This window comes from Cibotium barometz, chromosome 44 (genome assembly GCF_041138505.1).
Source record: "Cibotium barometz isolate CiBa-2024 chromosome 44, ASM4113850v1, whole genome shotgun sequence".
In the NCBI taxonomy this organism is placed as follows: domain Eukaryota; kingdom Viridiplantae; phylum Streptophyta; class Polypodiopsida; order Cyatheales; family Cibotiaceae; genus Cibotium; species Cibotium barometz.
The window spans coordinates 28947100-28963460 of NC_141089.1; the positions used below are offsets into that span (position 1 = coordinate 28947100).

Below are 16361 nucleotides of genomic sequence, written 5' to 3' on the forward strand. Positions count from 1 at the left end.
GAACACTACAAAGGACATTAAAAACAAATTAAAACAAGAACAAGATTGGATCAAAATCAAGTATCTAGTCGATTTATTAAGTAGGGATGAGATTACAAAACATATATAGGAATGCTACAAAATTGAAATGACTAATGAGCTCTAACTTTGCTTCTTGCTTTGAGAATACCAAAGTGTTTGATTACATGGAGAGAGAAGTTATATATTCCTTTAGATATTTGCCCTCTTCTTAGCTTGTAGCCTTCTAACAACATTAACGCGGGGGGGGGGGGGGGGGGGGGGGGGGGGGGACTCTATGAATAAGTCCTCCTTGTATGTTTGACAAATTAAGGCTCATCTAGGTGTTAGTAGATGCTTCTTTCATCGAGCACGATTTATGAACCATCAAAGCCCTATATTTAGTAATACAAACTAAATTAATTCTAAACACATCAACATTCATTGATTACAAGATAAGGAGATCTTTGCAATTTATTAACATATCGATAACATTTTGTGGTAAGATGAGGCATTCAACCAATCACATCTAAATGAGTATGGACACGTAGAGCGGTTAGTGAAAAATATGTAAGATTAACATAGGGGGTTTAATCTCATTTGGAGTTATAAGTTTGGGGCACCCATAAGTGGTTCATGAAAAATATATAAGGTAACAAATGAGTGCAATAGACCATGGTTAATCCCCTCTCCCCTTATATATTGCTCAATCACCAATCAATAGTTTTTATTCTTACCCTTCCGAGAAGCACAATAGAATAGCCACAAGATTCTTTGCAACACGGGAGGTTTATTCTCATATGGAGACTATCATTTTTTTAATTCAAAAAGAGAAAAAAAAGTACATAAGGATTATGTGGATTTAAAAAATCTAGAGATAAGAGGGTTTTTAATTGCCCCTTAAATGCATGTGCTACATGGGATTTTTACATAGTGATTTCCCAAGTCATGGACACGAAGTAAAAAGAGACTTCAAATTAGAAAGCAAAAGTTGTACAAGTATGTGCTACATGGAATTTTTACATAGTGAAAGCACAGACATGCAATGAGGACCTTTTATCTAATGAGTGGACTTTAGAAAACACGAAATGGAAAGAGACTTCAAATTTAGAAGAAGAAACATGTAAAGGAAGAAACTGTGCAGGTCAAAAGGACAAAGAAAGAGAAACCCAAAGAGAGGAGGGAGTTTAAGAACAGGAGGAGAAAGGGTTTTTGCAAGGAAGAGGACAAGGAGAATTTGATCAGCCCTCGATCAGCCTTGTGGTTTTAAAAGGGGTCTCCGTCACAGAGCTTGCAGTCATATAACTGCAAGTGGAGCATTAGTCTTGTAAAAGTGGAGAAAGGGGGATTTTTGGGACAAAGATGCCTCATTGAGCTCATCTTTGAGAGTCAGTCACCTAAAATATAGCAAAATATATAAAAACAAGCATCTATTGGCTCCAAAACATTTAAAGGCCAACATTAAAATAAGGTAAGTCCATAAAGCACACACCATAGCTTATATATTTTGCACACGAGAATAAAATGGGTCACTCTCTAAAGTTTACAAGAAAGCTACTTTGAACATCATCAACCCAAAATCCCCCATAAATATCTTTCTGTACCAAAGCATGTCAAAGACCTGCAAACCCTTCAAGTGGCTTTCCAAACAGCCTACAAAGAAAGAGACATTCCTGTCTCGGAATCACATGTGTGAAGAAAGTAGGTGCAAATCAAGCCACACAAGGAGCTCACCACCAAACTTTCCCTTTAGAGACTGTGCACTAAGCCCTCCATTAAAATATTAAGGAGTCCTCCGCAACGTGGGGAAAACAGACCAGAAACCTTACTTGACACCGTGCACGATTTCATTGTATTTTCCCTTCATCCAACCAAAGCTCTTCTTCACTGTGGTCTTTACTTTTCCTTCGATGCCATATGCCTTGTAGGAAACAAGGCGCTTCTTGCGCATGACCTCCGGGTTACTGCTCAAGTCCCACGAGCTTGTTCTTCTTCCCCTGTATTGGAAGCTAGTGGGCGTGTAGGGCTGTATAGCATAGGCGTCGTTGACAAACCTTGATGGTGTGATGTAGATGTCGGAGTAGCTTCTGCGATGAGCATAATCAGGAGAAATATCATGGCTATGGCCCCTTGAGCCTTTGAAGCCACTATTGCAGTGAGTGAAAGAGGACCAGGAGTTGGGATCAGCCATGCTGAACTTGGATGCTATGTCACAGATCAAGCAAAGCAATACAAGTCCAGAAAATTGCTTGATAAATCAATTATCGTGAGTGGAATGGCAAGCGACATAATCGATGGCGAGATCTCACTCAACTTGGGCAAGAGGTTGCGTGCAGGTAAGACATGGTGAAATTGGTGACACAGAAGCATGTGGAGGAGGCTTACGAAGGAGGGAGATGGAGGGGTAGAAGTGTGACTCGTGATTCCTGACTCAATTAGGGTAAGCTGTCACGTTGCAGAAGAGAGACGAGACAAGCCACCAACCCCTTTTCCCCGTGCATACGTCAGTGCTGGCAGCTGCACTGTGTTCACAGCAAACCTACCTGCAAACTTTGTACAATCGACGTGCAAGATTCTTCCGTATTTTTTTGGCCTGTAATACATCTTTTTCCCTCGATTTCAAGAATTTTACAAAACTTCAGAAGCTAAAAGAAATTTTTCAAAAGATTTAATCCTGTAGACTTTTGTGGTCATACATTTCGTGATCCTCGGTACGTGGAAAGCATTTGCTGTTGCGCTGGTGCAATATAAAATAAGACTGAGTGCAGTCAGGGCCTAAATTTGACGGGTTACTTAAAATTTCAAGTGACATACACTTTTTCAAACTGCTTTTCACATGACCTGAATTTCCAAAATCATGTTATTCAAATGGCAAGCAATTTATCAAAATGAAAAGCTTTTTTAAAAACTAAAAAACTATATGTAATTAAACAATCAATCTACAAACAAGCTTTTTTTTAAAGTGAAAATTTAGGTATAATTGTTGATGAAACTTGTATATACATAAAGCATCCAATCTACAAACAAAAGGCTTTAATGTAATACTTATGCTATGAAAGTAGTAATGTGAGAGATGCGCGATAGCTTATCCTTGTATTACATATAGACATATCTATGACTATTTCTTCTACCAGGCTACCAGCCATCTGAAATGTGTGTCCAGCTTGCCAAAATGGGCTTAGCCATCCTAGTACAACCTACTCACTAGTTGTGTTCAAGGCAAAATAGCTGGAGTGATGTTGTCAACCATCTTATGTACCCATACATTGGCCAACATGCTGTCCAGTCAAGATGCCTTGCATGTCCAACTTACGAAAATTAGGCCTTTGACTATTGTTTAGTTGTGTTGCACTTCATGGAATTAGTGAACAAATCACTCTGATGGCATCGCCCTCCTCTTTTTTCCTTGTAACCAAATATCAAAAATATCTTTCCAACAAACTTGTGATGCATCACTTGCATTAAGTGATAACAACATCAATGCATCAAGCGTCTCCAGACACATGCTACTTCTCAAGCTACTCTTTGTTATTTTGTCGAGAGAAACCTCACTCACATGATGCTGTATTCGCTGGAATTACTATGCTTGCTTGCCATAAATGCATCAGTCCTGGAAATGTGTCCCACCAAGTCTTTGTGTTGCTACAGATTGCCCAAGCATCATGCATACCTCTACTCCTAGCAACCCTGTACAACATGCCAACAAAATCCTCCCGTTCACCCAAACATTTCCTAATGTCAATTGTTGAATCATTAACATTAAGCTTGCCAATAAGCCTCTCTAACCATTCTTCTGTCCTTTTATCCCTTTCAATTACATCTGAAGGATAGGTAGAGGGATTAAATAGCTTGACTGAGTTGAAAAACCCAAGATCAAGAAACCTATTATTTAAAGCATTCAAAACATCTTGTACAAATGTCCTTCCAATGCAAATACATTCAGCGAGGGAACCACTTGCACTTCCAGCAGATCATGAGGCAGTACATTGAGATTAAGAGTTGCATCCTCCTCTTCTGAATCACTTACTGCTCTGTCTCGTTTCTTTTTTGGAGCTAATTTTGGAACTGGCACAAAGTGTAGCACATGCTTATGAGTAAACCCATTAGAATCAACGTATAACATATTCCCATCTTTTGACATGTTCAAAAACTTTGTAAGCTGTTTTGAACCAGCACCAAATTGGCCCTCATAAGATATATATACCTCTTAGTGAGCTTCTCAAATGTCAAATCCAAGTAGACTCCAATCATAGTAACATCCATGTTCTCCCTCTGAAATTCTACATTTAATTTATTCAATTCAACCAAAACATTAGCCAGCAAATGCATCATAAACTGGACTTGAAAGATTGTAGCATAATTGTACCATTTTTTCTCATGCATTCTCCATTGCTCCAAAATAGCAGGCATTAAGGGAACCAATCTTTCCATTACTTGGCCTCTAGATAGCCATCGAATTGCATGGATTTGTAAAACTTTCAAGTCTGCAATATGATACTCATGCGTCAAGTTTCAAAGTTCGACATGTCGATTTGTTGATTTCCCTAGCCATGCATATACCTTGTTTGCAACCTTATCAACAAAAGCAAACACATGAGGATTCGATGCAAAACCATCCTTTGCTGCAAGTGCCTCACGGTGGGCAGCAATACAATGCATGCCCATAATTCGTGAAGCCGATGCTTGAAACCGTGCCACTACACCTATCTTATGACCTGTCATTGCTGAGGCACCATCCGTTACAAATGCAACTAGTTTCTTCAAATCCAAATTACTCTCTAAGAGCATGGCATGGACAGCATTGTCCCTAGATCCATTATCAACTGGTAGCAATCTCACAAATTTACAATTGGGCTCTCCTTTGCCATTCCTAGTCAAGTACAAAATGTAGATAATCAAATGTTTCTCCATGGTTCTATCTATACTTTCATCAATGAGGATTGAAAAAAATGGACTTCCACAAATTTCAGCATACAAGTTTTGTCTAGTACAATCTCTTAAAGCCATCAAGAACTCTCTTCCAGATATGGGATTGGTATATGCACCATACTTATCAGATGATGGCATATTAGGAGTGCCAAGATCCCTTTGTAACTTACATTGAGTGGGATATTTCTCCAATGCAATATCATTGGCATGCACAAAAGTGTACCAGCTTCATACAAGTGATTATTCTAAACTGTTCAAAATGCACCATTGTGTCAATACCCCCATCTATTGGTCCTTTGCCACCAATAGTCTTTAGCTTTGCATGATAAATACTTGCAACTCTCCTATGATCTATAGATTTTGCATGCTCATTCAAGGCTGAAAGTTGAATGCTTTGGGATCCACCCATTGTGAAAGTATTCACTCTTCCATCTTTTTCACACCAAGTGCATTTTATGCGGTCCTCATTACATGTAGACTTGCATAAATATGCCCAAGGATGTAGTAGAGTCCATTGAGTCCTCCACTTCCTTTTGGGTTTATTGGAAGAAGACTCTTGGAAAATCTCATTACAAGTTTTCGAGCTCCCACCACTACTCTCATGTCCTACTTTGGCAATGGTCTGTCTTGACAAAAAAGAATCTATTGAAGGCTGTGACTTTCTCTTTTTGCCGCGTCCTCTATGAGGCACTAGAATTGGACGGTCAACCATAACTAAAAATATAAGAATAAAATAAGAAAAAGAAGCCACATGAGAATAAAGAGAAGAGAGCATACCTTAACGGTTATGCACGTTCATTTATACAAGGCCGTTATATTCCTTAACGGTTAAGCATGTTCATTTATACAAGGCAGTTATACTACTATAGCAAGGGAACAACAGACTAACAACAAAAACAAGACACAAAAGGGAGACACCCAATAGCTGAAGATAGCTTAACAAAATGTTAAAGGCAGTGCAGCAGCTTAACTCTTGAGGACTACTATTCCAAATTTATCACTCTTTGGAAGTATGACTACTTCCCTGCAAGTTTCTCGTTTGTGCCAAGGGTTAAATGAACCCTTAGATTCTCGCCTTGAAGCAATGAGGCCAAGCACATTACGGGATGCTCTCATACGAGCAAAGCCCCTTGTGAAAGAAATGAGGACTGACAAACCTAAGCATCAAAAGAGATCTTACCCTGAGGCAAATCCTAACGATCAACCTACAAGAAACCCCAACAGAATTTTCCCTACTACAACAGAGGGCGACAAGGCAACTCTTTCGTCCCCCGCTCGTATGCTGCTTCTTCCAAAGAAGGCCCTCTGTGTTTTGAGTGCAATGAGCCGGGACACTTTAGAGCCAACTGTCCCAAGATGGCAACATCATTTCCCCAAGGTGGGAGAGGAAATCAAGGCCGTGGAACCCCTATCCACCAAGGTGCAAGAGGCGGTGGGCATGGCAGAGGCCGTGGAGGAGCAGTTGCTAGGACCACTTGTATTATAAGTGAAGAACCGACCTTGGAAGTGGCTGAAGAAGAGCGCGCCACTGTTTAGTCGGCAGTAGAATACCAAGGTTCGAATAAACAATTTGGTGTAATCCAAACCCTAGCCACTTATCACGGTAAGCCATTTTAGCTTTTGATTGATTGTGGCAGTACCCATTCATTTCTTTCTCCTAGGTGTTTGCAAAAATTAGACTTGGGTCAAAAAACAGCTAGAAGAATGATTGTAGAGTTAGCCAGTGGTGGGAAAGAAGTAGTATCTCACCACTCTATAGGAAACCTTGATTTTGAGCTGGGTAATGAGCAAACTCATGGCCACTTTAGAGTCTTGCCATTAAGAATTTATGATGGAATCCTTGGGATGGATTGGTTAATTGCAAACAAAGCTAGCATTCATTGTAACCAGGGGAGTATCACTTTTGAAAATGAGCATGGCCAAGAAATATCTATTCAGGGGATAACAGGAAAACCTAAATCTAGGGTAGTCAAGGCAAAACATCTTCTCAAGGGAACACGTAAGGGTCAGCAAGTTTTCTTAGTCAAGCTCAACAAAGCCATTGAACCTAGTAAGGAGACAGAACCCTCATGGCTCCAAGAATTCTCTGACATCTTCCCTGACGAGCTTACAGGGCTACCGCCTCCTCGAGAAGTCGATCATGAAATCGAGGTGATCCCTGGAGCTCAACCCGTCTCAAAAATGCCCTATAAAATGTCCCTTCCTGAGGCCATTGAACGTACGAAGCAACTTTCCCAACTCATTGAGCAAGGATTCATACACCCCAGTAGCTCTCCTTGGGGGACACCTGTCCTTTTCCAAAGAAAGAAGGACGGAACTCTCCGTCTTTGTATAGATTATCGAGGGCTAAATAAGTCACTGTCAAGAATAAGTATCCTATCCCTCGCATTGACAAACTTCTTAACAGGCTTCATGGAGCCAAAGTCTTCTCAAAAATAGATTTAAGGTCTGGTTACTATTAGATCAAAGTCAAGGAAGCAGATATATCCAAGACAGCTTCAATACCTGTTATGGCCACTATGAGTTTACTGTAATGTCATTCGGGTTAACCAATGCTCGTGCAGCCTTCAACCGCCTAATGCAAGATATATTCCGTCCTTACTTGGATGAATTTGTGCTTGTTTTCTTTGATGACATCTTAATCTACTCCAAATCAATGGAAGAGCACGAGGAGCATGTGCGTAGAGTTCTACAATTGTTGCGCAGACACAAACTCTATGCCAAGAAGAGCAAATGTACCTTCTTTACTCATCAAATTGAGTATCTTGGGTTCATCGTCTCCAAAGATGGCATTTCAGTAGACCCCGCCAAGGTCAAAGATATTCTGGAGTGGCCATCCCCTAAATCAGTTCGTGAAGTTCGTGGGTTTTTGGGAATCACGGGATGGTATAGGATTTTTATCAAAGATTATGCCTTCGTAGCTGCACCTTTGACGGATCTTCTTAAGAAGGATTGCAAAATAGTGTGGTTGCCAATCCATCAAAACAGTTTTGATCAGCTCAAGGTCATTATTACTTCTCCCCCAGTCCTGAAACTTTCTGATTGTACCAAGGAATTTGAAGTGGTTAACTGATGCCAGTAGTCTAGCACTTGGTGGTGTCTTAGGCTAAGAAGGAAGACTAGTCGCTTATACTTCACGCAAGCTGAAGCAATATGAAGCAAATTATGCCACCCATGATTTGGAGCTCTTAGCAGTTGTTCATTGCCTCAAATTATGGAGACATTATCTCTTGGGGAAAAAAGTCCAGCTTGTAACTGACCACAAAAGTCTAAAGTGGATCTGCATCTAGCCTAACCTCAACATGCGGCAAAGGAGATGGATTGAAATTCTACAAGAATATGACTTAGACATAAAATTCCGCCCTAGGAAAGATAATGTGGTAGCAGATGCACTTAGCTGCAAATCTTTCTTGAGTGCAATTTCAATGCCAAATAATCTCATACTGGTCAAGGTGGAAGAAGTCTCATCTCATGATCCAGATTATCAGACGATGATGAAGTTAGTAGAAGAAGGGGGAAATTCAGAGAAAGATTCTAATCAAGGGATACTCCACTCATGAAGAAGCCTCTACTTCAATCACAGGCTATGTATCCCCAAGGATCCTGCTTTAAAGAAACTAATCCTCCATGAAGCTCATGATAATCCTACTGCAAGACACCCAGGCTATGCAAAAACATTAAATGCGGTAAGAAGGAGCTTTCATTGGGCAGGCTTGAAAAATGATGTCCTTCGGTACTTGAAGCAATGTCTCTCATGCCAAAGGATGAAAGTTGAAAGGGTCAAGATACCTAGGAAACTTCAACCCTTGGATATTTCCCAAATGGAGTGAATTAGTATGGATTTTGTCACAAGTCTTCCCACTGTTCAAGGAGGATATGACTCCATTTTGGTAGTAGTGGATGTACTTACCAAAGTAGCTCACCTTATACCAGCAAAGAAGACCTTCAAAGCTTCTCATGTTGCTCGAATATTCATCAAGGAAGTCCTCAAAGTTCATGGTCTCCCCAAAAGGATAGTAAGTGATCGGGATTCTGACTTCACTTCAAAGTTCTAGCAGTCCTTATTTCAAGTCCTAGGAACTCAACTTTGCTTTAGCACAGCTTATCATCCAGAGACCGATGGCCAGACTGAGAGAGTCAATCAAGTAATTGAAGACATTCTTAGAGCATATTGTGGACGGGAACCAAGAAGGTGGATTCAATACCTTCCTATGGTAGAATTCGCCTACAATGCATCTTATCATCAGAGCATAGGAATGTCACCATTCAAAGCACTCTATGGGCAAGAATGCTTGTCTCCTCTAAATTTCTCTGATCCGACCATAAGAGTTGAGGCATCCAGGAAAATGCTCGAAGAGATGGAGGAACAAACCAAGGCAATCCAAAAGGATATAAAAGCTGCCCAAGATCGACAAAAACATTATGTTGACACCAAGAGGTCTGAAAGGATCTTGAAGGAAGGAGACAAAGTTCTTCTACGAGTGCAACCCAAACGAAGTTCTCTATCACTTGGGAAATATAAGAAGCTCAGCCCCTAGGTATTGTGGTCCCTATATAGTTATCAAGTGTCTAGGTAAAAGTGCCTATAAACTCCAACTCCCAGCCCATATCAAAGTCCACAATGTATTTCATGTAAGTTTGTTAAAACCTTATGTACCCAGTCTCGATCATATTCTTGATGATGAAGAAGTTATAATCCCTACTCAAGGAGTCCTTGAACTACAGCCCAGTAGCATCATAGATTCTAGGGAAAGGCAACTCCGAAATAGAACTCTTGTAGAACATCTAGTATAGTGGAAAGATTACCTTGAAGAGGATGCAACTTGGGAAGATGAATCTACACTCTTAAAGGATTATCCCCAGGACATCTCGATTTCTTTAAAGGGGGAAGGATGTAGCATACCCACCTTCACTAATAAAGAAATATCCATGTAATAGAGTTTTTATGGTATAAAAATCAATGATTTTATTAAATGAGTCATTTCTACTTAGAATCTTCAAATTCTGAGTCCAAATTTGGAATTTGCGTGCGATTTTACCCTAATATAGAATTTTACAGCATCCAAAACGGACACCGGATCAAGCTTATATGCAAATTTCAGTCATTTTTAGTTAAAAAGCGACGACCTTTAAACCTTAATAAATGCATGACCGGGCGTCCAATTGACGAACGGTCTAAACCCCAACGACCAAGAGAACCTCCCGGATAAATAAATAAAAATCTCCCCCAGGGCGGTCCAGTAGGCGAACATCCCAAATTTGGGGACCCCACCCCAAAATTTAGACTGTACACACTTACTAGGGTGCCCGTACGATGGCCGCACAAGAACCAAAGGACGACCGTCCACTGTGTGGACCACATGTACCGCTACATGGACACCCATGCTGCCCCAGATCGGATAAGGTACATGCGTACCACTCCTTTCCCTGTTAACCGACACCGTACCTTTCCCCCAGAGCCATGCAGGCCACTGATCCACAACCTTTGTTGGTACACCATCCTTTCATCCTTGCTTTGCGTAGCACCCGTACCCATACCCCATAGTTATATAAATCCTCGGGGTGCTCCATGGGAGGCAACACGCATTTCTACGTAGCCTATGCTCCACTGTGCCGCCGTCCGTTCCTGTGCAGTGTACTTGCTGTAGTATAGCCGCCCCTTGCAGCTGCCCCTCTCACACCCCCTCATTTGCCACTTTTCAAATAAGCCAAATTTTCCTCCATCCACCCCTTGCTAGGAGGCAGTGTCCTCAACTCTTCTCCCCCCTCCCCCCCGTGTGAAGAGACTTACAGCACCCCAAGGCCTTCTCCCCTTTTGCAAAATGTTTTTGTGTTAAGGACATCTGACAATCCACGTGGACTTTAGTAAGAGGTTTTTGCCTTAGAGAGAGTTCATGCGCTGTGGTCTTTTGCTCATACGATGAGCAAACGATCTCAAAATTGAGATCCGATTGAAGCGTTCAACCGCGACAGCGAGCCCTACAAGACGACGTCCAAGATGGCGCCTTCTCGGAAACATCAAAATATTGCCTCGAGAGGAGCACGCAACAACGAGATTAGAGAAGATGCTCTCGATGCGGCCCCAACCCTCCCTTTACAAGCTCCTCAAGGAAATGGTGACCAGGTTAGCTTGCTTATCTTTTAAAGAGAGTTTTTTAAAATATTAGTGTTAATAAATGTGTATCTTTTCCTTTTAAAATAATGACATAAAATTGTATGAAGTTACGAATTGTGTGATGCTGTATTCAATAAATTGCATTGAAATTGTTATCTTTAAAGAGTGCAAGTTTTTCCTGGCTTCGAGCTAACTCCGTTCCATGCTTGTGTAGCCGGGCGGCGTCGTTAGCAAAGCCCGGGAATGGCCCAAGGTATCCCTCATACCATTGGGAGAATAAGGTTCGCCGATTGAGGCGAGAGATTATGATGCTGCCTAGTTCTGAGGGCCCAGGCTAATGCGGTGAATAAGCCCACCCTAGTGTGCAGAAATCCCTCCGAGAGGCGGGAGGATCGAGCGATGGAGCCTGAGAGGGTGACAGGCCGGCTTCAGTCCTCGCCAATGGCCGACGATGAGGTGTACGGTCGCGTAGGGTTTTTGCCCAGCATGTAGAGGCTGGAAGGCCGAATTCTAGATCATCGACAGTATAAAGGAAAAGAATAAGAGAGTCGGTTTGGCTTGTATGGAATTGATTCATGTATAAACTTTTTATATACATATCTTGTCTTTGGCATGATTGTATTGTGGAAAAAGATTGTTTTAACAAACCTTGTGAAAAGGGCCTTAATTAAAGAACATGTTTATTTATGTCAAACAGTGTGGTAGGATTAATTAGAAAACAAATTGATGCGTGAGTAGGGTGAAAAGTGGGAGGATGGAATGCCCCGACGGCACCATCCTACGAACGGGTGGACCCGATTAGGCGGGTAGCTTTCCACTAGATTAAGTGAAAGACCTACATGCTAGATAAATAGGTTCTTAGGCAACTCTATTCTAGAAGACTAGGCCAGTGGTGGCTGTGTCTTGCATGGATCAAGAAAAAAGCGTTGCCTCTAGAAATCAAGTCTAGTAGTTGCCCAAATTTATGATCAATTACCCTATGGGTGATTTGATTTTTAGAAGATCACGCTCCCTCGACAAGATAGGACTAGGTCTTACCTATGAATCGTATCCTTGGATCTTTACATGGTCAAGGTGTTGATGAATAGGAAATTTTCTCCAAGTTGAGACTTAGTTGACTATCTTAAGTGTTTCCCCTATTTTAGAAGAGGGGGAACCTTACAACACGGGAGAGGAAAAAAGAAGGAAAAATTAGAATTGAGAGGCGAAGAGGGTTCCACGAACACGAGAGAGCATTCCATGCATCAACATGCTACGCCCTACTGCACTTCAGTAGAAAATCGATAGAAATTTGATAGCATACACGCGAAAAAACCCGTAAAAATATATTAAAAATATATTTTTAACTATAAAAATGCTCAAAAAATTCTTAAAAATTTAGAAAAATTCTTAAGAATTATAGAAATTCAAGGAATCCATTCTACCAAAAATATCCACGATAAAATATCTGGTATTTTGGGAAAACTTTTCATTAATGCTTATTTTAAACCATAAAAAATAGCATTAAACTCATGGAACTTCCTTGTAACATCGATTCGTCCATTGAATAGTAGTAACACGTGTTCCAACCGCCATATCGACGATCCACGTGCAAATCATCAACACAAAATAATAAAATAACATTTTTATTTAGTAAATATTAAAATTTACTTCAAAAAATGCCAAAAATTACAATAAGAAAGAAAAATAGCAACAATTAATTGCTCTGATACCACTGTTAAAACCCTAAGATGTCTCTAGATAATTGTTATGCATAAACATGCATAAATCATGCATAAACTCATCCACTTGACCACCCCCAAGTGCCCAAGGGATGCACACATGAATTATAATGAAGTACATCATACCTTTACCTTGATGTTCTATACCATCAAGAGGTATAACTCCAATCCAATAGCATGTAGCTATAGTGTGAAATGGTAGGTGAGTAGTTATGATCCTCTACACAAGAGAACATAACATAACCTAGCCTCAAGAGACCATAGCCTAAGCCCCCCTTGAGTGTGTCCCATGCCCCTATTATATAGAAGGGTCCTCAAGTGACTCTTGACTCTCCATCTCCCATATGTGACCCTTGGATGCCTAACCCTAACCTTAACCCTTAAGGTTAGTCCTAACCAATGCTCCACTAGAGCTTGTTCCCATGCTCCCATGCTCACAAGCCTAATGTGGGTTAGCCTCCTAGTATATGCACACATAATGTGTATATAACACTGCGCTACTTTTTGGGCATTGTCATTCGCACACCTGATGATATTTGGCGGTCACGGAGACACTATGTATTAGACATGTTGTCCAAGTATGGGATGGCTGGTTGTAAGCCAATTTGGGTGCCATTAGATAAAAATGGCAAGCCTAGTGTAGTTTGCAGGTTATGTGTTGGAGGACCCCACAATGTACAGGAAGATTATGGGGAGTTTAATCTATGTCACGGCGATCAACAAGCCAGATCTGAGTTACATTGTTGTCTTAGAGAGCTAGTTTATGCAGGTTCCATGCAAACCACATATTGATAGTGTGCGATGCACACTTCAATATTTGAGGGCCACTATTGATTTTGCATTGTTTTATGTAGCAGGTGTACCATTGGAGCTATATAGGTACACAAATGCAGATTAGGCAGGTAGCACCTCAGATAGGAGATCTACCAGTGGATTTATGTTTTCATTGGGAAGTGCTACTGTGACATGGAGTAGTAAGAAGCAGCCCACAGTTGCCTTGTCGAGTATAGAGTAGCTGTGGTGGCAGCGTGTGAGGTAGCTTGGTTATGCAAGCTACCGATTTGGGGTTACATGTGGAGAGAAAGGTTATCATATATTGTGACAATCTTAGCAGTATACAGTTGGCTAGGAACCCAATTTTTCACACATGGACTAAACACATTGAGGTCCACTACCACATCATCAGGAAGAGAGTCTTGGCAGGCGACATCGACTTGGCCTATGCCAGCACACAGGATCAGGTCGCTGACATTTTTGTGAAGGCCCTGGGAGCTGAGAAGCTCCGTAGATTTCACGATATCCTTGGAGTTCACGAGCTGGAGTTAAGCTTGAGGGGGAGTGTTAAGATGTCAAGCTCAACATGAGCTGACACTCACAAGGCGCTACAATGACCGTTTGACATTTACATCACTGGCGGGTTCGATCGCTGGCATTGACATATCTTTGCCAGAGATTCTACAACTGGACTACACTAACTAGTCCACACCTACCCAATCCACTTTAGTGTGTTCACATTATAGAATGCTTGTATATACTCTACCTCACATGCTGCCATAGCAGCACCTCTGTACTCGGCCTCTGTACTAGATAGAGCAATCGTAGGCTGCTTCTTACTGCTCCAAGTCACAGCAGCACTCCCCAAAGAAAACATGAAGCCACTAGTAGATCTTCTATCTCAGATACTACCAACCCAATCAGCATCTGTGTACCCATGTACACATATCTCTATCCCAGTTTCATAAAATAGTCCACAATGCAAAGTAGACCTCACATACCTCAGTATGCATCTCAATGCATCCAAATGCGGCTTCCGAGGAACCTGCATAAACTGACTCATCAACCCAACAGCATAACTCAAATCTGGCCTGGTGATCGTCATTTAGAAAAAAGCTTCCTACTATGCACCTGAGATAGGCTTACAACCTGGCATACCATACTTGGACAACATGTCCAAGTCATACTGTCTCTGCAGTAATCCAATGACCTAATCACCTCAATGCCCAAGAAATATCTGAGCTCTCCCAGATCCTTCATCTCAAACTTCTGTCGAAGTAAGACCTTTACATCAAAGATCTCTTCATTATGGTCCCCCGTAATGATCAAGTCATCTACATAGATGACAACAAGCACAACCCCTCTATGACTGTGTCTCTCATATAGCAAGAAATTTTCATTGGCTACATGAAAGCCAATAGTGACAAGATATTCAGAAATCTTGTCAGACCATGCTCTTGGTGCTTGTTTTAAGCCATATAAGGCTTTCTTCAAATTGCAAACATGCTCGGGGTGACTCACATCCTCATAACCAGGTGGCTGCAACATATACACCTCTTCCTACAAATCCCCATGCAAGAATGCATTATTTACATCCATCATTTACATCCATCTGATGTAAAGACCATTTCTTTGACGTAGCCACTGCTATCACAACTCTCACTATTGCCATCTTGGCAACTGGGCTGAAAGTTTCCTCATAATCAATGCCATATGTCTGCTCATATCCTTTGGCTACCAATCTAGCCTTGTACCTGCTTATGCTTCCATCACTATTATGTTTTACTTTGTACACCCACTTGCATCCAATGGCTTTCTTGCCTTCAAGCAATTGCACTAAATCCCAAGTCTCATTTCCATATATAGTGCATCCATCTCCTCATCCATAGCTTTCTCCCAACACACATTTCCAACAGCCTCATCAATGCATGTGGGCTCTACAACCTGCACAACCTTTGCCATGTATGCATAGTGATGTGCCACATAACCATCATAGGTAAACCTCTGCACATGATTCTTCACTCTCCCAAATCTTTGCAGCTTTGCATTCATGGCTTCCATAGCCTTCTTAACACTAGGTGTTCTCATAGGTGGTATCCCAAGCTTCTCATCAAGGCTCATCTCTGAGCCACTAGACTCTCCATCAATATGAGAATGCCCTGCAGAAATGTCAGGCATACTAAGGGGCTCAACCACTTTCTCTTTTCCTTTACGTGATGTACTAATCACATTTGCAGGACTGGTATTATGACGCAACCTACCACTCCATGGTCTATCAACTGAACCACTAGATGAGAACTCTCTTGGTCCACTTATAGACTGTGATTGCTGACTTGTATTTTGTGCAACCACATTTCCACTCACATCAGCCCCAACAGCTTCTTTTTCAGTAGCATACCATCTGCTCATCTCATCAAAGACAACATCCCTGCTTACCCTCAACTCATGTGTAGCAGGATAACACCTGTATCCCTTTTGCTCAAGGGAGTATCCAATAAACACACATTTTTTAGGTTTTGGATCCAGCTTAGTTCTCAGCTCATCTGGCACATGCGCATATGCAATGCATCCAAAGACTTTCAGATGAGACAAATCAGGTTTTTTGCTAGTAAACCTCTCCTCTGGAGTTACATCATGTATGGCTGCAATTGGAGTCCTATTCATGATGTAAACTGCTATAGAAACAGCCTCAGCCCAATAGCTATGCGGCATATTCTTCTCTTCCATCAATGCTCGCGCAATCTCAGCAATGTGCCTATTTTTCCACTCAACAACTCCATTTTGTTGCGGAGTGTACCTACATGTAAACTGTCTCTGAATACCAT

General features: G+C 41.3%; 1 protein-coding gene across 1 annotated transcript; it reads right to left on the reverse strand.

The window, feature by feature from the left end:
- Positions 1-1511: 1511 nt before the first annotated feature.
- Positions 1512-2491, reverse strand: LOC147613166 (uncharacterized). Its single transcript, XM_086782444.1, has one exon. It carries the CDS (start codon positions 2186-2188, stop codon positions 1823-1825), a length of 366 nt encoding a protein of 121 aa, XP_086638570.1. The 5' UTR covers positions 2189-2491; the 3' UTR covers positions 1512-1822.
- Between the last annotated feature and the right edge of the window lie 13870 nt (positions 2492-16361).

What these genes read in the sequence shown, in the direction of transcription:
- LOC147613166 (XM_086782444.1), bottom strand. Translation starts at nt 2,188, where the DNA reads ATGGCTGATCCCAACTCCTGGTCCTCTTTCACTCACTGCAATAGTGGC.